Genomic DNA, 21,797 nt, shown 5'->3' with positions numbered 1-21,797 from the left:
AAGCCTGGGTCCAAGTCAAGTCCCTGCCACTGCTGCCCTGAGCGGCCCTGAGCCTTCGCATTCTCTCTCTGGGCTTTGGATTTTCCCTTCCTAAAAGGCGGGCATAATCTCAAGGTGTCCTGCCTCCTATCAGTAGTCTGACCCTCTGGAATTCCCAGCGAGGCTGTTATCTGGAAAGGGGTACTGGGGGACTGCTGCAGGCCCTGTCTGCCGACCCGTCTAACCATGCTCTGTCCTTCCTCTTGTCCTCCTGTCATTCCTTCTGCTCGTTCCACAACTGCCTTCAAACTCTTCACTTCTAAGTCGCTGGGAACATTATCTCCCTACTCCCAGGTAATTCAGCTGGTGGAGAATTAAGTTGATATATAATTGTGCCCCTTTATGCGGACTTCACCCATCCCCAGCCCCCCGAAGGTGTCTAAGCCCTTGCCCAAGGTGCTCCCTGCAAGCAGGGAAGCTCTGGAGAGAGTCGGGTGCATGTCCTGGAGGAAGTGGCAGTGGCGTACAGGATGGAAATCTGCCCTTCTTGCCCAGAGATGGCCTCCCTCAGGCTTCTGGGATCGCTGGTCAGTATTCCAGGGATTGACCCCATGGATTCCATTCAAGGGCCTGCAAGTGTTGGGGGAAAGCCCTGGAAATTCTTTGCCACCTTCCTCAGGCTGTGTGTGTAACTTGGCGGCGGTAGGGGGGTGGTCTCTGTATTCACGCCTCAACCCCTAGAATCCTAGATTCCATGTCATGCCCACCTGCCTGCTAGACCCTTGGGCCACAGGCCCACTTAACGGCCAGCCGTGCTCACAGCCCCATTTCCTCCCCCAGGACATCTACGAGAACCTGGACCTCCGGCAGAGACGGGCCTCCAGCCCGGGGTACATAGACTCCCCCACCTACAGCCGGCAGGGCATGTCCCCCACCTTCTCCCGCTCACCTCACCACTACTACCGCTCTGGTAAGGAAGGGGGAGGTCCTGAAGGGAGAGGAAGAGCCAGGGAGACAATGTAGTGACTTGGAGTCCCTGCTGCAGAGGGCACAAGGCTCCCCCACCATCTCCATCCCAGTGTGGCCCTCTGGAGGCCTATGGCCACCCAGGTGACCAGCTGGGCCTCTCTGAGCCCCTGAGATGGCAGGAGTGTGTGGCACTGAGAAGCAGCAGGAAGGTGGGTGGTGAGCTTCCAGGAGAGGGGGCTGGCAGGTGGCGCTGTGACCCTGGCTGGAAGAAGACTCCACCATCCTCATGGCCTGCGCCATCCAGAGGGCAGAACCAAGAGACCAGAAATACGACTATGAACTGGCCTTCACCCGAGGGCCACCCCAGCCAGCCCAGTCAGGCCATCCACAGTCACCCTGAGGTTGGGGGTGAAGCCGGCACTTGGATGGAGGAAAGGAGCAATTAAGGGAGCGTCCAAAAGCAGGAGGTTCGGGGATGGTTGGGGAGATAAGAGGGACAAACTAAGATGCCTTCCTGGAGCTCAGTAGAGTTGGTCTTTACACCTCACAAAATCTGACTTTGGGATCAAGTCAGGAAGCAAGGTCAAGCTTGTTTCTGCTACCGTGGTGCATGAGAGCACATGCTGCTTCCGCCCTGGAGCCTGAGCACGCTGGGACGCCCCAGCCCATCCCCCATCTCTGCTGTCATCACCTCACCGCTTCCTTAACTGCCACCGCGTTAATGCCTGTTTTCTCTGTGCCTCTGTTTTCTCTGGGGACCACTGCCTGCGTGCTCCAGGGCCCGAGAGTGGCCGGAGCTCTCCATACCATAGCCAGTTAGATGTGAGGTCCTCCACTCCAACCTCTTACCAGGCTCCCAAGCACTTTCACATCCCAGGTAGGCACTGCCAGCCCGGAATTCCTGGGATGGATGCATGCTCCGTGGGGTCACAGGTGCCTGCGTCTCCCCCTCGATGCCACACAGGCACCGAGAAGCTGGTTCCTGAGGGACCCCCCTAACCAAGCACCTGCACCAACCCTGTCCTCCAACCCCAACACACCCACGGGCTTCAGATTATCCACTTGACAAAACCAACCTCCATTAGGACATCAAAGAAGCAGTCCAGGGAAGAAAAGAGGCAGGGAGCTCGAGTGAGATACCGCGAATGCCTGAGGACTGTGAGGGCCGCAGCAGGAGCACACAGTGGTGAAGGCCACATGCTTTGGCTTCAAAGCTCTTGGGATGGAATCCGATGCAGCTGCTTATAAGCTCATGACTGTGGGCCAGTTACTTGGCTTCCCAAGCCGCTGTTATTCCTTCTGTACAGCCAAGCACTGTTCTGGGCCCAGAGGTCGCAACTGTGCTCCACCCAGCCCAGATCCTGCCTTCATGGTATTTGGTATTTTATGTACTAATGTAGGAAGAGAGATAAAAAATGAGTAAACAAATATGTAGAGGATAATTTCAGGTAGCAATAGGTGCCATAAACATAAATAAAACAGGCGATCCTGAGATATGATGGGGCTGAGAGAGGCCAGGCTAGATGGGGCAGTCAGGAAGAGCTTCTTGGAGGAGGTAATATTAAAGCTGAAAGATGAGAAGGGGCCCGGCCTGGTGGCTCATGCCTGTAATCCCAGCACTTTGGGAGGCCTAGGCGTGTGGGTCATGAGGTCAGGAGTTCGAGACCAACCTGTCCAACATGGTGAAACGCCATCTCTACTAAAAATACAAAAACTACTTGGGCGTGGTGGCACGTACCTGTAATCCCAGCTACTCAGGAGGCTGAGGCAGGAAAATTGCTTGACCCTGGGAGGTGGAGGTTGCAGTGAGCCAAGATCGTGGCACTGCACTCCACTCCAGCCTGGGTGACAGAGCGAGACTCTGTCTCAAAAAAAAAAAAAAAAAAAAAAACGATGAGGAGCCAGCCTGTGAAGAAGCCCAGGAAAGACATCCCAGGCAGAGGGAACAGCACGATCATGTCATGTGACCGCAGGTCATGAGAGGAATTGAGAGGAAGACAGGGGCTAGATGACCGAGTGGCTGTGGTTTGGACAAGGTCTCCCTCTGAGTCACAGCAGAGCCAGGCCTGGACCTCAGTCTCCTGACACCAAGCTCAGTTTTTCACTCACATTCCCCTCAAGAGTTCATGCTGCTGTTTCATCTACACCTTCCTCAGCTGCCCTAGAGGGGTCCCATCCTGTCTGTCTTCGAGGGAGGGGGAGGGAGGCAAGCTGAAATTCGGCTGCAGCATCCTGGAGATTTTCACATGGAATGAGGTGTGGCCACTAGTGGAGGCAGTGGACACCTTCTTGCATGGGGCTCTGCTGAGCACACATACCCCTGTGCCTGCATGCTCACCCTTCAAGCCCCGGGTCCCCTCCTCAGCACCACTTGGATCCATCCATTCCTCTTCCCGCACGTTACTTGGAACCTGTTGGGATGAGGTTGGAAGTTCAACTTTGGAAGAGGAAGTCACCAGGGGAAAAAGATGGTGGCCCCTTGGAAAAAGTTGTTGCCCCTTCTGAGATCAACTGACCAAGTGCTGTCTCCTTTTCTCCTGTCTCTCTCTCTCTCCCCTCCCCACTGTCCCTTCCTGGTCTGTCTGGCAGCTGGAGACAGTAACATCTACCGGAAACCCCCGATCTACAAACGGCATGGTATGGTCAGAGGCAGATAGGACTTGGCCACACAAGGAGAAGGGGGAGGTTAACCATCTATGCAAATGGCCCTGCACAGGCCACCAGGAGCCACAAAACCCAAGGCTGCATCTTGGTCCTTCTTGTTGACTGCCCTGTCACCCAGGGTGACATTAGGGAGGAGTTTGGTGTCATTTCAAAAGAACAAAGTCCTCATGTCCCCTGAGTTCTTTCCCACCACCTTTGCAATCTCCCCCTTACCTGCTGTCTGGCATCCTAAGTTCCATAATTGGTAAAACCTTTGTAAAATGCACATACCCCTGGGAGAGACACACTCCAAGGCAATCATACTCAAAGTGTTCATTAGAATAACATGGGATGCATACAGATTCCTGGGCCCCACCCCAGGCTTACTGAATTTGAATTTCGTATTTGTCACAGTTTCTCCAAGTGATTCTGATGCTCAGCCCAGCTTGGGAATCCCCGCTCTAAGTTGTTCTCAGTCCCAGTCTCCTGAGAGTGGATGGAGACTTGCAGAGGAGATGTAGATGCGTAAGAAGCAGAGGGTCACTTCCTTCTTTCATTCATTCCTTGATTTAGTGTTTCTTAAAGAAGGATCTATGTACCATCTGCATCTGACAGACACTTAAAAGGCAGATTGCCTGGCCCCTTCCTTGTCCCAGACTCCCTTAATTATAAATATTGAGGGTGTGAACTAGGAATCTGCACTATAACTGGCTTTGTCCATGATTCCTACCTGCACTTAGTATGAGAACCACCAAGTCATTAATTACTGACACCACCTGTTCATTTTTGCAAAAAGTACTTACTAAGCCTCGATTGAACGAGCACATCCCTTCCATTGAAGCTGCAGAGGAGCAGCTGCCACCCTATGCACCTGCACTTGCTTAAGGGTCTAGCTGGATAACAAAGCAAGGCCCAGAATCGGTGGAGCTTGGAGATGAATGAAGCAGTCCTGCACCAGGTTCTGAACTACTTAGCCGGTGGAGTGGACAGTACAAGTTTAAATAGTGGCTCTGGGTGCCTAACATTCTACAGTTTAGACAGACATCCTTGGTTCCAGAGGGGGCTAAGCAGGGCGTCCGAGGTGAGTCTGTGAGCATGTGCACATCTGTACCAGCCTGTGAAGGACGTGCCATGTCCCCTGAGTACCCACAGAAAGAAACCAACCTGACAAAGGTGGTTTGGCTTTTTGCCTAGAAAAGGCCCCCAGGTCGCAAGCTTCTCAGGACTTCGTGGGATTTTCCAGGCGGGCTCTGAGGGGTGGCACTAAAGCAGACTCAAGAGGAGGGTTGCTTGGAAAAGAGGGCAGAGGAAAAAGCTAAATACAATCAGCCAGGAGTGGCTGCCCAGGACCCAAGTCAAAGAGAGAATCTGAAAGCTTTGGAAGCAAATGTAGTTGTGGGGGCTGCATAACCTGGGGCTAGCTGAAGCTGATCCACCACCCTCTGCCACTCTGGCTCCACAGAGCACAGAGCTTGTCCCTAAAGCTTCCTGTAGTTGACCATGAGAAATGGTCATGCAGCCACACACACTTCCCCAGCCCCTCTCTCTGCCCTACCAGCCTGTCACCCACGTTTGGGCCACTAGAAGTCACTGCTTTCTAAGTAGTTGTGACTACAGTGGGTCTTTTTGGTCACCCCTGTCCTGGGCTTACTTCAGGTGGAAGCTTGAAGCTGGATGGCACCTGAGCCAGCAGACCAATTCTGACACTTACAGATGAGGAAACCAAGGCAGAGATGGTAGGGCCTGCCCAGTGTTACAGCTGAGTAAAGTGGCAGAGCTGGGACCAGAATCCAGCTTTGCTGACTCCCTGTCTAGCACTCCTTCCTTCAGGCCATGTAGTTCCTGAGCAGAATAGGCCATCTCAGGTTGTGAGGAATCATGGCGTTCGAATTTATAACAAGGCAGGCTTCTAAAGGGCTAGGAAGGTAAGGCTTGGGGCTCACCTAGGACCTGTCGAGTCTTATTTGAGGAGCCATACCCTTAGAGTTCATTCTGGAACAGACCTGGAAATCCATGGAATGTGCTGGAAAGAGCTCTGGGCTGAGTCTGGTCCAGTTCTGGTGCTCACATGCTATGTGGTCTCAAGCAAGCCCCTTCCCCTCTCTGGTGCTCCGATTACTAAATGCAGAATGAGGGTTTGGCCCCAGTGCTTTCCAGCTCTGATGCTCCATGGCCCAGTCCTAACAGAGAGCCCTGACCCTGAAGTGGCCTCACTCCCCTGGGCTGGAGCCTGGTAGAGATAGGAAAAGGGTACACAGTCCCAGCCCGGTCACTCCGCCTTCCTGAAGTGCTCTCCTTGGGTCCTTTGCAGGTGATTTGTCTACAGCAACCAAGAGCAAAACAAGTGAAGACATCAGCCAGACCTCCAAGTACAGTCCCGCCTACTCACCAGACCCCTACTATGCTTCGGAGTCTGAGTACTGGACCTACCACGGGTCCCCCAAAGGTAGCACCCCCATAGGAGCTTAGGGCCAGGGCCCTATCACTTGTGCCAAGGACACGGGTGTTCAGAACAGTTGCCGACTCCTTTATACAATCATTCTGAATAAGAGTGCTTAGAGAGTTTATAACTGAGGGTGTTTATTCATTCAACAAATATATACTAAACACTGGCCATGGACCCTAGCAATACACTGGGGAGCAAAACAGACCAGGTCCCTGCCCTTGTGGAGAAGACATAGGCCCCAGCCATGAGAGGGACGTGATGCACAGAAGGTAGGAGAGCTGATGGCAGGAGCCTGCTGTCCAGCCTGAAGATGACAAAAGCTTCTCGGATGCAGTCACTCAGCTGCCATCAGGAGGGTGGCAAGGATGTAACACAGCAGAGAGTATAGAAATACCTCTGCAAATACCCAAGATGTGAGGAAGGATTCCATTGGAGGAAAGAAAAGGCTGTCCACTTAACCTTGAACTCACAAAGGAAGAGAAGCAGTAGAGATGAGGGAGGAGTTCCCCCGGGGTTTTGAGGGTTGAGGTAAACATTTTGATTGTTATCCTAAACAGTGAGTGGCATGATCACATTGAAAGTAGTGGCACGATCACATTTGTGCTTTTGAGAGACCACTTTGGCTGAGGGTAAAAAATGGTTTGGAGGATGGAGAAAGAGAGGAGGTGGGGAGGTGGAAGGCTTCTGGTAAGGGGGTCTCAGTGGTCCTCAGATACTACCTCACCCAATCATACAATCCAAGCTATTCCCCTCAAGTATGGAGGGAAATTTTCATCAAGATCCACTCTGATTCAATGTCTTTACTAATTGAATGTGCATTCTGAGCAAAGCTTCATGGAAGCTCAGAGATAACTCTTTGGGGCTGGACACCGTGCCTCGTGCCCATAATCCCAGCACTTTGGGAGGCCAAGATGGGAAGATCACTTGAGCCCAGGAAATTGAGACCAGCCTGGACAACATGGCACTTCGTCTCTACAAAAAAAATTTTTTTAATTCTCTGGGCGTGATGGTGTATGCCTGTGGTCCCAGCTACATGGGAGGCTGAGGCAGGAGGAGTCCTTGAGCCCAGGGGCTTGAGGCTACAACGAGCCATGATCACACCACTGCATCCTAGCCTGGGTGACAGAGTGAGCCCCTGTCTCAAAAATTTAAAAATTTAATAAAAGGATGACTCTTTTGCTACTCTCGAAGTCTTCATCTAGAAAAGAAGGTAAGATACAAATACAACTATAACCAAGTGGGCAGTGATCCGTCCCTATGGGAGATGAGTGTTCACAGACCACAAAGGTAGCAGAGATCACTTTCAGCTGATGTGGGGCTTAGCTTAAATGAGACTGTTTCCATTGAAAAATAAGATTAAAAAGAAAGAAAAGTGGCTTTTCTTTTTTAAAAAAAATGCCTTAAGCCAGGCCGAGTGGGGTACACATGCTGATTTTAGCTGTCTTTTGACAGTGCCCCGAGCCAGAAGGTTCTCATCTGGAGGAGAGGAGGATGATTTTGACCGCAGCATGCACAAGGTGAGCAGGCCACACCACTAAGTAAGATGCTTAGAGCATATATCACTGAGGATCTTCTCATTTGAGTATATCGCTAAGGATCTTTTCATTTGCAAGTGACAAAAAAACAAATTCAAGTCCACTTATAATAGAAAAAAAAAAAAAAAGCATAGCTTTGCATAACTGAAAAATCAAATGATAGCATTAACTTAAAGTATGACTAGATCCAACTGCTCAAAAAAATGCCATAGAAAATTTGTCTTTTCACTTGTGGGGCTTGCCTCTGGATTGGCTTCATAGTCAGGCAAGCTGTTTTCACATAATGGTAAGCAGGTGCTTGCAACCCTTGTTCATTGCTGGTGAAACCCTTGTTCCAGCGACTGTGGAAAACAATTTGGTGGTTCCTCAAAAATTAAATGTAAAATTACCATATGATCCAGCAATTCCACTCCTAGATATATACCCAGAAGAATTAAAAACAGGACTTAAACAAATATATATATATATACCCATATTTGTGGCAGCACTGTTCACAACAGCTAATATATGGAAATAATCCAAATGTCCATCAGCTCATGAATAGACAAAATATGGTATGTCCATACAATGGAATATTATTCAGCCATTAAAAGAAGTGAAGTAGTGATACATGCCACAATACAGATGAACCTTGAAAACATTATGCTTAATAAAATAAGCCAGACACAAGGTCACATATTGTGTGATTCCATTTCCATGAAATATGCAGACTAGGCAAATCCACAGAGACAGAACATAGATTGGTGGTCCCCAGGCCCCTGGGGGAGAGGGGAATGGGGAGTGAGTGCTTCATGGGTATGGGATCTCCTTTGGGGGAAATAATGGTATTTGGAAACGAGATAGAAGTGGTAGTTGCACAACATTGTGAATGCACTAAATGCCACTGAATCATTTCCTTTAAAATGGTTAATTAGAAGTTATGTAATTTTCACCTCAGTTAAAAAGAAAAAGGTGGCTATCTGCCCATTGTTGAATCAATCACTGTGCCAGGACAATGGGATCCTGTCACTGGCCAGGCTTGCTTTTTTGTGCCCACCACCAGACCCCCACCCAGACCACAGGACAACTTGTGGAAGACAAGATGAGGTTGCAACAGGAAATATGGGTGCCACAAGGTGGGAGGCATGCTGGGAAGGCAAACGTGAGAACAGGCTGCTATAGAGAATGCGATCCTCAGCCTTGCCCAAGCCGGTTGCATCTCAGTGTCCTTTGTTCTCCTTCTAACTTCATCTTCCCCCACCCTCAGCTCCAAAGTGGAATCGGCCGGCTGATTCTGAAGGAAGAGATGAAGGCCCGGTCGAGCTCCTATGCAGACCCCTGGACCCCTCCCCGGAGCTCCACCAGCAGCCGGGAAGCCCTGCACACAGCTGGCTATGAGATGTCCCTCAATGGCTGTAAGCACTGCTCTGGAAGCCCAACAGGGTGGGGACACCTTCCTCCATGACTAGCTGGCAGTGTCAGCTGTTCTCTCTGAGTCAGGCTCCCTTGAGGCACAGCCCATGCATCCTCTCTCTTCTTCCTCACAGCAGCCCTGGGTGGGTGGGGTGCCTGTATCACCCTATGTATACAGCTGGGGAGTGAGGGCACAGATGCCTTTGGTAACTTGCCCAAGATCACTCAATTTATCAGTAATGGAGCTTACTTAATCAGCTTCCTTGCCTATTTTTATAAATTAGGTTCTATTGGAATGTAGCCAGCCTAGTCTCAATCCCCTGGGCTAACAAAAGAATCAGAAGAGGCTGGCCACAAAGGTTAGCCCCAAACCCTGTAATGCCCCCTCTGGAAGCTTCATCGAGGTCTAGAATACGATTTGGAAAGGGGCTGTATGGGACTCCACATAAGAGCGTGCTCTGCCTGGAGCAGTCACTCCCATTGCTTTGGGGCATCGGAAGCTCTGACTTCCAGTCAGATTCAGTGTAAAGAAAAATGTCTTATAATCATCAGAATGGCTCAAAGATGCAAGGGATGGCCTCCTGAGGTAATGAGTCTACCATCACTTGAAGTTATATAAGCAGGGGCTTTATTCAAACACTTCTTGAAAATCTCATTGCAAGCTCCTCCCTATTCCTGGACACACACACACACACACACAAACACACACACACACAAACACACACACACACTCTCTCTCTCTCTCTCTCTCTCTCTCTCTGTCTGTCTGCCTCCTCCTTTTCTTACTCCTGTGAGATGCAGTCCTGCCAGGAAATCTCATCTCAGATCAATAATTTATGGATAATAAAATGCATCATTTGTTCTACTTCTTGTGCCAGGCATTTGTAGGTATGTTACACTCCTGTAGAGCTGCAATGTAGAGGGATTATTTTCACCCGCTTTATAGATGAGAGAACTCAGGTTAAGCCACTTGCTCCAAGTGAGAACCAGTAAGTGACTGAGCCAGGATCAGACCCAAGTTGGAGTGGCCCGAAGGCCACAAGCTCTTCCCTCTTCCCCATACTACACCTTGACTCTCAGTGAGATTGAAGATGTTGATGTTGGTGGCAATAATGACACAATCAGTTTTATGGAGTGTTATAGATGCATCAGGCACTATGCTAAGTATCTCACTGTATTGTGTCACATATTCTTCACAGTAATCCTACAAAGGAGACTATCACTCCCCATTTTGCAGATGAGAAAACCGAAGCGTGATTAATTAGATTGTCTGAAGTTAGATATCTACTAATGGCAGAGCCAGAATGAACTGCTGAGCCTGTTTTCCTGCCTGACCACTGAGGGCCGCTGTGTTCAACCCCTGGCTCTGGGGTCTGTGCAGTGCACCAGTGCTGTTTGCAGTTCGACCCTGTTCAACCACATCTGCGCAACAAATATCACAGAGCACGTGCCCTGTGCCAGGTGCCAGGCTAGGAGCTGGACAGGGGAGGGAGATGGGGTGCAAGTGCAACAATTAAAAACTGACCAGTGGGGAAGGAGGGGCTGAAAGAGGCCCCTTTTCCCAGCCAGCCAGGGGGACCAGGTATGGAAGCCACGTCTCTTTGTCCCCATGAATTGTCTCCACCATGTTTGTCTGTCCTCATGAGCAATGACCTCCAGCTTTTCTCTCCTGCAGCCCCTCGGTCACACTACCTGGCTGACAGTGGTAAGTTCTGCCTGCCCTACCTTCAGCCCATCATGTCCCATGAGGGACAGAGCTGTGTCAGCTGCAGTTCTCCATAGCTCTAATGACCATACAGTGTGGATGTCCCAGCACACTCCTGACCTCAAATGGTCTACCCCATTGTATTTTTCAGATTGTGGGTCTGCATTTGGGGTTCTGGAACTAGGATTGCCATCCCCAAATGATGGTCCCAGAGAGAAAAAAGTGCACATACCTCTTCTACCACCTGGGAGCCTTCCTACCTGGGTTCTGAGCTTGACTTCCATTCCAGGGCCTTTGTCCAGAGCCAGCCTGTGGCCAGGACACAGGGGTCTATCACAGGAAGATAGAGATGTGCAGATCAAGGACAGAAGAGTGTATGAGTGGGTGCCTTGGGCAGGTACCTAGAATTCTGCTAGAGTGAAATGCCCCCAGAGACAGTCAAGTTGCAAATCTGGAGAGCATCAGGAAGAGTTGGTGGCCTCTGGCCTCCACCCCTTCCTGCTAGGTTGGGAGCAATATTGGCTGTTGGTGGCCAGATGACCTCGGGGAGAGGGACTCATGGCTTGAGACTCCTGGTAATTGCTCTAGATCCTTCTTTTCAGATCCTCTCATCTCCAAATCTGCCTCCCTGCCTGCCTACCGAAGAAATGGGCTGCACAGGGTAAGAAGCTGTGCTGGGAGATGCGGGGGGGATGTTGTCCCCAAAATGCTATTAGATCCAACATTAGCTTGTTGTAAGGTGAAATCTGGGCAAAGGTCCTGGGGCTAGTGGTGGGTTAACTGAAATAACCGTATGGCAATGACTTGCTCCCCTCCCTGGCGACCCCTTCATGAAAAGGGGCCCCCATCGGGGGGGCTTGGGAACAACTAGTATTTATTGGGCAATAACTCTGTGCCGGGGACTCAGCTAAACACTTTGCAAGCACTAATTTGTTTTGTCCTTCACAACCCAAGGAGGTGGTTACTATCATTTACCCTACTTTGTGCATGCAGAAAGGCACAGAGAGGTGAGGTGACTTGCCCACACTCTTCAACAAGAAGTGGTGGAGCCAGGATTCAAGCCCAGGCCAGCTGATCCCACAGCCCATCCCCAACTGCTATGCTCCACTGGCCTCTAACATGGCCTGTACGTTTTCTGAGCTCCCTGAGCACGCTGCTATGGAAAAAGAAAAATGATGAGCAGGATAAGGATTGAGAGTTCATAGAAGGAGTGACTTGCAACTTCCAACCAGGTTGTCAGGGCAAATCTCCTAGAAAAAGGGGTATTTGAGCAATGAAAGAAAGCATGAAGTGAAATTCACCAAATAAATGGATATACATTGAGTGCCCAGCATGTGCCAGGACAAAGCACAGGGATGGAGCAGCGAGTTAACTTTCCCTAACTTGAGACAGAGGCTGCTGAGAAGGCCCTATGTCCCACAAGCGCTGGTTCATTTTCTGGAGGTGGGTGAGTGCTTCAGGGAGGCAGAAGTGAGCTTATCTCAGGCCAGCCCTGGTTCTGTCTCTTCTGCAGACGCCCAGCGCAGACCTCTTCCACTACGACAGCATGAACGCAGTCAACTGGGGCATGCGAGGTGAGTGCAGGCCTGCAGGGGGTCTGCAGGGAGAGGGCTTCCGGATGTACCACTCAAAACCGCTGCTTGACCCTCGGCAAATGATGGCTACAGATTCTGTCCCCACGCTGGGCTGTGTCCAACCCTGAGTTCTTACTCTCTTTCACTTCCCACCCTCTCCCTTTACCCCTGCTCTTCCCTCATCCTCTCAAGTCCTGGCCTTGGGTGATCTCCAGGCCACCTGTTCCATCTGGGTTCCCAGAACCATCACAGAGTGCTGCTCTCCTCTCCCTGGACGGTGGAGCAAGGGTTGCCTGCCAGTCCCGGTGGAGGAAGCACTCACAGTCAAATACAAACTGTTCCCAGTAAGAATTCCATGAGCTTTCTGCTCTCTGCCAGTGACGCTTTCACACCAACCTTGACCAGCTCCTATGAACAAACTCAGGCAGCAGGGGCCCACATTAGAACCTCGAAGGATTCCCCACAGAAGACAGAGGATCTTGTCCATCTGTTTCAGATCTCAGATTCTTCTAATTTCTATTCTAAATATCTCTAAGGCCATATTTTCCTTAGAACTATCTCAAGATCAGCCCAACTCCTATCTTCAGCCTTCCACTGTGCTCATACCATTCTTGATTGTCCTTCAGCGTGAATTCAGCAAGGACAAGGTCTCTGGTGGTCAAGAGAAAGAGACAATAGAGGCCAGACCCCCTGAGAGAGTAAGACAGAGGCCCGTGTAGTGATGCAAAGCGAAGACTGATGGGCTCCATTCTGTGTGTGTGTCTCTTTCTCTCTGCAGAGTACAAGGTAAAGGATGTGCATAGACCCTGGGAGTCTCCAGGATTCTTGGAGCTGCTACACTGGGGATCACCAGGAGGATGACAGCACTGTCTATGTAGGGAAGGGAACAGAGATAAATAACCCCAGGGGTCCTTTCAAGACCAACATTTCCTGTCCCTCCTTGGCCCACTTTTCCTGAATCCTGCCCTAGGTCTCTTGCCTACTGAAATCAGATACTCTCCCTGGGCTTTAGAGACACTCTGGTGACTTGCCAGTCGCCAAATATTAGACACTTACATTCGGTAGGTCATGTGCCCATATTATACCATGGGCACATGGCAAATACCTCCAAGCTTATTCCTAGCAGTATTAGGAGACTCTCTGGGGCCTTGCCTTTTGAGAGAAGGTATTTTAAGGCTGCTGGGAAACCCCAACAAGGGCAGATCCAGCCCTTCCTCCAGACTTAATTTCTGGCCCTTTCTGGATAGAACAGAGAGCCCAGACACAAAATATACCTGAAAGGAACAAGCCTACCACCCTCACCCAAGCTGGAGACCACCTCCCTTTCTCCTTAGATCTACCCTTATGAACTGCTGCTGGTGACTACAAGAGGAAGAAACCGTCTGCCCAAGGATGTAGACAGGACCCGTTTAGAGGTAAGTCTAAAAAACTGAGCAGGAGCTCTTGGGTTCGAAGAAATTTTGGAAGTTGCTTGGTCTAATCCAGCTCAAGAGGGCTGGGTGGAAGAGTGGCTTTAAGATCACACAGCTTTTTGAAAAAGCAGGGACTTGAACCAATTTCCTCAGCCCAAAACTTCCCCATGCTGTTCCCCAAAACTGCCCCATGCTGTTCCCCCAAAGCTGCCCCATGCTGTTCTTTGCTGCCTCCTCTTCAATTCAGTTAGTGTCTGTGGTGCACAGAGACAGTAAGTCCTCCACTAGGGCCAGAACTGCAGAAGAGCTAGATTTGCTCCCTGCCCCCAAGGGCCTGCAGTCTCAGGATTGTGCATAAAACTTGTGCTTGTGATGGGGGACAGAGGGAGGCAGCACTATGTAGAAGGAAAAAATGCATAAGTAAGTCTTGAATCAAACTCCCTAGGTTCAAACTCTGATTCTGCCATCACTAGGCGGGCAGCTTTAACCAAGCGACAACCTCGCTGCAACTTGGTTTTCTCCTCTGTAAAGTAAGAGTGATTGGTGTGCTTCCCTCACGCTGCCAAGAGAAGTGAGTGAGCCAATACCCATAAAGCCCTTAGCATAGAGTCTGGCAACATACTGAGTATGAAGTGCCCAATGAACATTAGATGACTGTTGTCCAGGGAAGACCACTAAGGCCTGAGGCAGTCAACACAGGTTTGCAGAAAAAGTCACGTCTTACATGGCAGCAGGCAAGAGAGATTGTGCAGGGGAACTCCCCATTATAAAACCATCAGATCTCATGAGACTTATTCACTACCAGGAGAACAGTATATGGAAAACTGCCCCCAAGATTCAATTATCTCCACCTGGCCCCATCCTTGACATGTGGGGATTATTACAATTCAAGGTGAGATTTGGGTGGGGACACGGCCAAGCCATATCAATGCCCTTCCCATCTCACCAGCCTCCTTGCTCCTCAGGGCCCCGCACTAGTAATCCCTGTGCCCCAAAGCTTCCTCCAACCCTCCTACAGGAGGGGTCACTCCCCTTGTCCTTTGACCTCCTCCAGCCTTCTATCCAAAGTGCATCAAGCACCTCTCACTCTCTTGTGTATCAGATCATGGATGTGTCCATTTCCTCTGCCTGACCCTGAATTTCTTAGAGACAAACATTGTCTGTCCTTTACTACAGGGCCTGGGCTGGGTGAGGTGTTAGAAAATGTTTATGGAATTGAGTGCAGGCTTCTGAAACAGGAGGCTCAGCACTCCTCGGGAAGAGCATACGAGCCGCCCTTGACTTGTTGGCGTGGAATTGGCCCAGGGTGGAGGGTTGGGGCAGGAGGGGAATGTACATTAGCCAGGAAGCTCTGCGAGTTCTTCCAACTCTAGCATGCTGGGTTGCTAGAAGTGGGTGATTCTCCTCACATTTTAACAAGGGCCTCCGCCTTTCACTGTCTCCAAATGAGAGCGTCCACCAGTGCTGAAGGGGACAGCTCCCAGGGCAGTGCAGTGAAGCCAGTTTTTAGGGATGGAAACATTCTTTAGGACATCAGAATCACCCAGAGACTTTTTTAAAATACCATACAGGGGCCCCACGGTAGACCGATTCAATCACAATTTGGGGAATGTGCTCAGGCCTCAGAACTATTTAAAAGCACCCAAGGATGTCTAAAGCATAGCCCGAGCTGAGGCCCATGGGCTAAAGACACTGCCCCAGCCTCCTTCACTAATTCCAGGAGGGGACTGAAGAAGGAAGACTGTGACCCTGTCCTCAGGGAGCTCAGAGAATAGATATTCATTCATCCAACAAATATTTACTGAATCATCCTCACCTTACAGAGGAGAAAATAAAGATTCAGCAAGGCTATCATTTGGTCAAAGCTGATCGCCTAGTGATGACAGAATCCGAGTGTGAACTGAGGGAGCTTAACTTGAGCCTTGTGCTGCCTCCCCTTCTTCCACCATCACAAGCACTAGTTTTATGTACAATCCTGACACTGTCGGCCCCCTGAGGGCAGGGAGCAAACCTAGCTCTCCCCCTATGTCCACAGAAGCATCCAGGTACTGTTCAAGATGCTTGCAATATATCAATGAACAAAGCAGAGACCCCTGCCCTCTTGGAACTTACATTCTTGTGTGAGGAGACACAAGATGTGTCTCCTTTATTTGTGTCAATATTGTCAACACAAAGAAAAAATAAATGACACCGTGTGTTAGAAGGTAATGAGTGCTAAGGAAAAAAGTTAAAAGAGAGAAGAGAAGGGGATTAGGAGAGGAAGAGGCGAGTTGCAGTTTTAAATAGCATCATCAGAGCTGGTCTCATTGGATGCATGACATGTAAGCAAAGGTTCGAAGTAGTTGAGGGGTTGGGCATGCTTTTATAAGCAGGAAGAACTTTCTGGGCAGAGAGAACAGCCAGTGTTGAGACCCTGATGCAGGAGTGAGCTTGTTGTGTTTGAACATAGCAGAAGGTGAGTATGTCTAGGGTCACGTGAGCACAACAAAGATGAGGAGGAGAAGATGAAATCCAAGGAAACTGGGAGCAGCTCACACGATGTAACAGGTGCATGAAAAGATCACCATGATAGTGAAAGTGACCAGATTGAGTGCTTTCTGTGTGCCCTCAAGTGCTGAGCACAAGACCTGTATCTGCTCATTCATCCTCATGGTATTCATGATGCAGACACTAGGAAGCCCCCATTTTCCACAAAAGGAAATTGAAGTTCAGGAGGGGTTAAGTAACTTGTCCATAGTCACATGGCCATATCTCCCCGGCTCTAAGAGATGCTCTCTTAACCTTCCTGCTTTAACACCTTTCTATGGCAAATGTCAGATGGACAGTGGTGGCATTAGGGGCCTTGAGAACTGGAGGGAGAAAGGAGGCCCCAGCTGGCCCTTAGAGGAGAGAAGCCCTGGTCTCCTTCCAATGTGTCCTACTTGTGAGCACGTTACCTGAGGGTGACTTTTGAACACGTTACTTGAGGGTGACTCTACCGTTCCTTTATATCAAGTCTCATAACAAAGATTTTTGAACATAGTGGAGAAACTCAACTAGAGAACCAATACTGACCACCACCCTCCAACAACAACAAATGATTCCAAAGTACAGTTTCCCTCAGTCTTTACCATGGAAGTAGCAGAGAGGGGGACTCTCCTATCCAGGGTGTCTTTCATCACTTACTTGAGTAGCACAAACATGGACAAGTCAATAGTACAAAGAAAGAGGCAGGGTCTTAGGGATCTAACAAGCAAATATAATGTGTGGGCACTGCCTGGGTCCTAATTCAGACAAACCAACTGTAAAAAGACATTTTCAAGACAGGAACTTTGTAATGGGCAGGTATCAGGGAATTCTGAGGAATTCTCGTTAAATTTTCTTGGGTTTACTCATGGCATTGTGTAACCACAATGTGAGAAAATATCCAGTGTGTTTTGAGATACATTATCAGGTGCATAGGAATGAACTGACACAAGGTCTAGGCTTTGCTTTAAAATATTTCAGCAAATAAAATAGATAAATGAAGCAAATGTGGAAAACCTCACAATTACTGGATCTGGATAGTGGACATGGGCTTTGTCCCGTTTTCTCTCTTTTGTGTAGTTTTGACATTTTTCATAGTAGAAAGACTTACTTATGAATTTTTTAATGGGGCTGACCAAGAGGGGCATTGGGAATGTAATGCATTTTGCCTGGACTTTGGTCCCAGCTCTACTACTTAAAAAATTATTGACCAAAAATTGTCAATATTACCTTTGCTTGAAATTCTGAAGGTATGGTGAAAATGCTAGTTCACATAGCCATGCGCCATGGCTCACACCTGTAATCCCAGCACTTTGATAGGCTGAGGAGGACAGATTGAGCTCAGGAGTTCAAGACCAGCCTAGGCAATATGGTGAAACCCCACCTCTACTAAAATACCAAAAAATTAGCCCAGCGTGGTGGCGCACACCTGTAGTCCCAGCTACTTGGGAGGCTGAGGCAGAAGAATCGCTTGAACCAGGGAGCTGGGGTTGCAGTGAGCTGATATGCCACTGCACTCCAGCCTGGGCAACAAAGCGAAACTCTGTCTCAAAAAAAAAAAAAAAAAAAAAAAGTTCACAGTGACAACAAGCCAAAGAACTGACAAATTATTGTGTGGTCACATACATAATTTTCATTGAATCTCCTTCATTACCCAATTAGCTCAGGTAATTGCTACCAACAAGCCAGCTTAAGTGAACCCATTAAGTTTCCAGGCAGTATATATGCCATATATTTCTCTTTTTAAACTTAATTTTAAATTCCATTTTGAAAAATTTTAGCTCTCCAAGAAAGTTTCAAGAATAGTAAAATGAACATCCATCTACCGTTCACTAAATACACCAATTGTTAACATTTTACTTTTTAAGTGCTGTATGTTTCTAACTCTAAAAGCTTTTGACAATGTATCACACTTTTAAAGCTGCTTAGAAGGGAGGAAGGGAAGGAGGCCAGAAAGAGGAGAAAATCTACTATAGAATGCAGACAAGGGTTTGATTATAAAGCATACTTGTTTTCATATCAGAAAAAGATAAAAGGACACTTTGGTGCATCAAAAATTATGAGCAGTAATGTTTTTCATTGACTGGCCTGATGAACAGCCTTCCAGATCATTTGTTAAAACATCGGTAAGAGGAAATATCCCCTAAAATCTTGGACATGGCTCCTTTTTCTCTCGAAGGGGAGTGAGATAGCGTGAATCCACACACACTTCTGGATGCAAATACATGGAGCAGGCATGCAGAAAGGGAAGGAGTCAACAGGGGACTCCAAGGGGTGTGTAGTGGAAGCGGAAGCCCCACTTGAGTCATAGGCACAGGAGGCCTCTTCAGCCAAATCAGCTCCAGAGTCCTCCCTGGGGAAGTGTTCATTCCATATTCACTCATTCAACAAATATTCATCACACACGCCCCAGGCTCAGGCACCATGCAAGGCACAGGGTGCCCGGAGGGAACACGCAGCACCCACTGCTGCCTCCACCTGCCCCCACATCTTGCATCCTCATGCTGCTCTCTTTCTCTGTCCCTCCACCCCCACCTGCCCTGCCTCCTTCAGCGCCACCTGTCCCAGGAAGAGTTCTACCAAGTCTTTGGCATGACCATCTCTGAGTTTGACCGGCTGGCCCTCTGGAAGAGGAATGAACTGAAGAAGCAAGCCCGGCTGTTCTAGGCAGAGGCTCTATAAATATATATGCATTTATATAAAGATATATGTAAAATCTCTCTACTGAAGCTCGGTATAATCCTCTCTTGTGTAATGGGACACACTGCCTGCCATGAGACTTGCTTTTCTGTACTGTCAGGCAAGCCCACGTCATCGAGATATTTTTATGCTCCTTACTTTCTCTTTTCTAAGTGCTGTGGGATCTGGGAAGGGATTTGAGGGGACTCTGTCCTTTTATTGGGGATCCTTTTTATACTGAAACATCTGTCCTAACTTGAGTGCCCCAAGGTCCAACTCTCTTTCCTAAAGAAGGTGCCTGAAAAAGTCTCTCTTCTCTCTGCTTCGTGGCCCCTTTCTTAAATTTCTAGGGCTGATGCTGACCATGGGGTTTCCACACCTTATTGGCCCCAGAGGGGCCCTCCCATGGGAAGATCTGCAGCAGTCTCCCCAAATCAATGAGCGCCTTTGAGCGCCCACGAAGAACTTTCTCAACACCCCCAATTAGGAGCTCCGTGCTCTCTGGGGGCAATGCAGTTAAAAGTGTGAGTCTCAAATATAGTTATTACACCAGTCAACAGAAGTAGACAGGGCCTAGGCCTCTCCTCAGCTCCCTAACCCTCCTCCTTCTGCCCTGGATTGTAACCTCTCCCTTGTCCAAATCTAGGATTCATGGTAGGAAAAGGAAAAGGCCCTTCCCTTCCCTCCACCACTTCCAACTGGCCCCTTTGCCTGACCTGGACTTGGAGAACCAGAGGAAAGGAGAGGGAGCGGAAGTGGGAGACAGAGCAGGGCACCTGTTAGAATCAGAGCTGCAGGATTTCTTGGGACCCTCCTCTCTCCCTCACTGCTCCCAGCACCTCCTACCCTTCCCCCTTTCAAGGAGAGGCCCATGATTGCAGCTTGTATTCTTTAGCCTTATTACAATCTATGTGCCTGACAACTCAACACACCGCAGGGCTAATGTTCCCACCAGAGCTCCAACGGAACAACCAGAGAGACAACTCTCACCGCCCTCCAGAGAGAAAATAGGCCATGTCCCAAAGAAAGGTTCTTGGTCTATGCCTCTGGTCTGTGGGCTGGCAGGGCAACCATAACATACCCCCCCCAGTTCTCGGCTCCTGCTGCAAAGTTGGCCATGTTTCACAGGGAAACTTTTGGAAGAGTGGCTGCTTATGAGATTCCAAAATGAAGTGTTGGCCAACATCGCTCATGGCCATCCCGGATTTCCCCGGTGGCTTCCTTTCCTGCCTGCTCGCCTCCCTGAACAGGGGAGAAAACTTAACCTCTCTTCTCCTCTCCAAACCTTTCACCTTGAGTGGGCAATGTTTGGTGGGGGCTGTTCCTTCTTGGAGATGCCTTGAGTCAGACCATTTTGAGATCATGGAGGAAGGATGAAGAAGTGAAAATGACAATAATGACTCTCAAGAGGCTGGTGATGTGACATGGCAAATGTAGAACTGACTTAAATTGAACAAACCCTCACTGAGCACCTCTGATGTTGAGCACCTGCTGAATACTGAGCACTGAATGGGGGAGGGGGAGGGGAGCACAGGGGTGAGTCAACCTGGGACTTGGTCTCAGGGACATGCCTACCAATAGTGGGTATCGTAAGGCATGTACCCAAACATAACAGATGTAAGGCAGAAAGTGATCAGAGAAGGAATGAGAAAGTGTGCGTGATGTTAATGAAAAGTCATATGCAGTTAGAGCAGACCAAGGAAAGCTTTCTGAAAGAGATTGCATCTGAGGAAAATTCAGGAAGGATCTTTGTAGATTGGGAGGAGATTCTAAGTTGAAGGGGTGATAGGGTGAGGGGCCACAGGGAAGTCTGCTGTGTTCTCATGTAGGATGTCAGCCCTCCCTGCAACTTCTCTTTTTGGCCAATGTCTTTTCACTTTCCTGACCCTTTAGAATCGTCCCCAGCCAGAAGCAATCATGGAAGCTGCCTCATTGTCACTGGTTAAGAACTTGGCGAGATTGAAGGGCTTTTGTTATTGTTGTTGGATATTTTTGTTTCCCATAAAAGCACATCATTTCAACCCTAAACCTGTGTCCTTCTGTTGTTTCTTGTGTGGGAGTGGAAATGACTGACATGGGAAGAGGCTGACCCCTGCACATTTTTCAAAATAAAAGCACCAAAACAGCAGCCACTCCTTTGACCTCAGTTTCTTCTTCTGTAAAATGAGAACGTTTGGTAAAGGTAAACATCACTCAGATTGTTTTCTGTAGAATGCAGGATCCCTCAAGATGCTAGAGGATGTTCCAACAACAAAGAAGTTCTGTGATCAAAAACAATAATAATAGTTCCTTATTACTAAGCACCAGCAATGTTCCAAGTTCTATGCGAGCACTTCACACCCATCATCTCATTTAAGCTTCTGAAACAATCCAAGAAGTAGCCATTATTAATATCTCCATCTCCTAAATGAGTAAATAGCTTTGAAGAGAACCACAGTTACCGATGGTAGAGCCAGGAATGAATTCCAGCCTGTCTGACTCAGAGAGACCGGCTTACCACTCTTATTAGGCAAAATCCTTCCAGCTGCAGGTAAAGAGAGCACCTTATTACAAGTGGCTTCAACAGTGAGAACACGTGTTGTCTTGCACAACCAGAAATCCAAGGCGCAGAGTTAGTACATTCAGCAGCTCAGGGATGGAGTCCAGAGCCCAGGTTGTTTGTATCTCTGTGCCCCACCATCCTCAGCATGTTGGTTCTTGCCCTCAGCCACATGTCCTCTATGTTTATAAGAGGCTTCTGTGGCTCCAGGCATCATGTCCTCACACAATCATATCAAAAAACAAGAAAGTCTATTGCATATCTATTGTAGTCGGAAAAACTTCTCCGAAGTCCTCAGTAGACTTCTGCTCGGATCCCACTGGCCAGAACTAGGGATATGTCCATGCCCCTGCTGCAGTAAGGGCTGGGAAACTGGGCATTTGGCATTTTCAGCCTCAACAGGGGGAACCAGGCTCTCT

The 21,797-nt window shown here is 48.9% G+C and overlaps 1 protein-coding gene across 3 annotated transcripts in view; it reads left to right on the top strand.

The window, feature by feature from the left end:
• The window catches only part of LOC105466891 (actin binding LIM protein family member 3), a 119,990-nt gene extending 99,123 nt beyond the window's left edge, over nucleotides 1-20,867 (top strand). For 2 of the 3 annotated variants that reach the window (XR_011624583.1, XR_011624584.1), the window contains 11 exons: nucleotides 820-949; nucleotides 1,727-1,825; nucleotides 3,538-3,585; nucleotides 5,903-6,037; nucleotides 7,490-7,554; nucleotides 8,819-8,966; nucleotides 10,640-10,669; nucleotides 11,272-11,330; nucleotides 12,183-12,243; nucleotides 13,022-13,658; nucleotides 18,714-20,867. Coding sequence is in view for 1 of the 3 variants with exons in the window: in XM_011716051.3 (XP_011714353.1) it covers nucleotides 304-333; nucleotides 820-949; nucleotides 1,727-1,825; nucleotides 3,538-3,585; nucleotides 5,903-6,037; nucleotides 7,490-7,554; nucleotides 8,819-8,966; nucleotides 10,640-10,669; nucleotides 11,272-11,330; nucleotides 12,183-12,243; nucleotides 13,022-13,029; nucleotides 13,578-13,658; nucleotides 18,714-18,827 (1,008 nt within the window). In the remaining 2 variants the exon portion in view is untranslated. Of the gene's footprint in view, nucleotides 1-303; nucleotides 334-819; nucleotides 950-1,726; nucleotides 1,826-3,537; nucleotides 3,586-5,902; nucleotides 6,038-7,489; nucleotides 7,555-8,818; nucleotides 8,967-10,639; nucleotides 10,670-11,271; nucleotides 11,331-12,182; nucleotides 12,244-13,021; nucleotides 13,659-18,713 lie in introns of all 3 variants that reach the window. The other variant, XM_011716051.3, reaches the window with a different exon arrangement.
• Nucleotides 20,868-21,797: the final 930 nt, after the last annotated feature.

The sequence above is a fragment of the Macaca nemestrina genome, chromosome 6, assembly GCF_043159975.1.
Source record: "Macaca nemestrina isolate mMacNem1 chromosome 6, mMacNem.hap1, whole genome shotgun sequence".
In the NCBI taxonomy this organism is placed as follows: Eukaryota; Metazoa; Chordata; class Mammalia; order Primates; family Cercopithecidae; genus Macaca; species Macaca nemestrina.
This window is presented reverse-complemented; position numbering and strand designations above follow the sequence as displayed.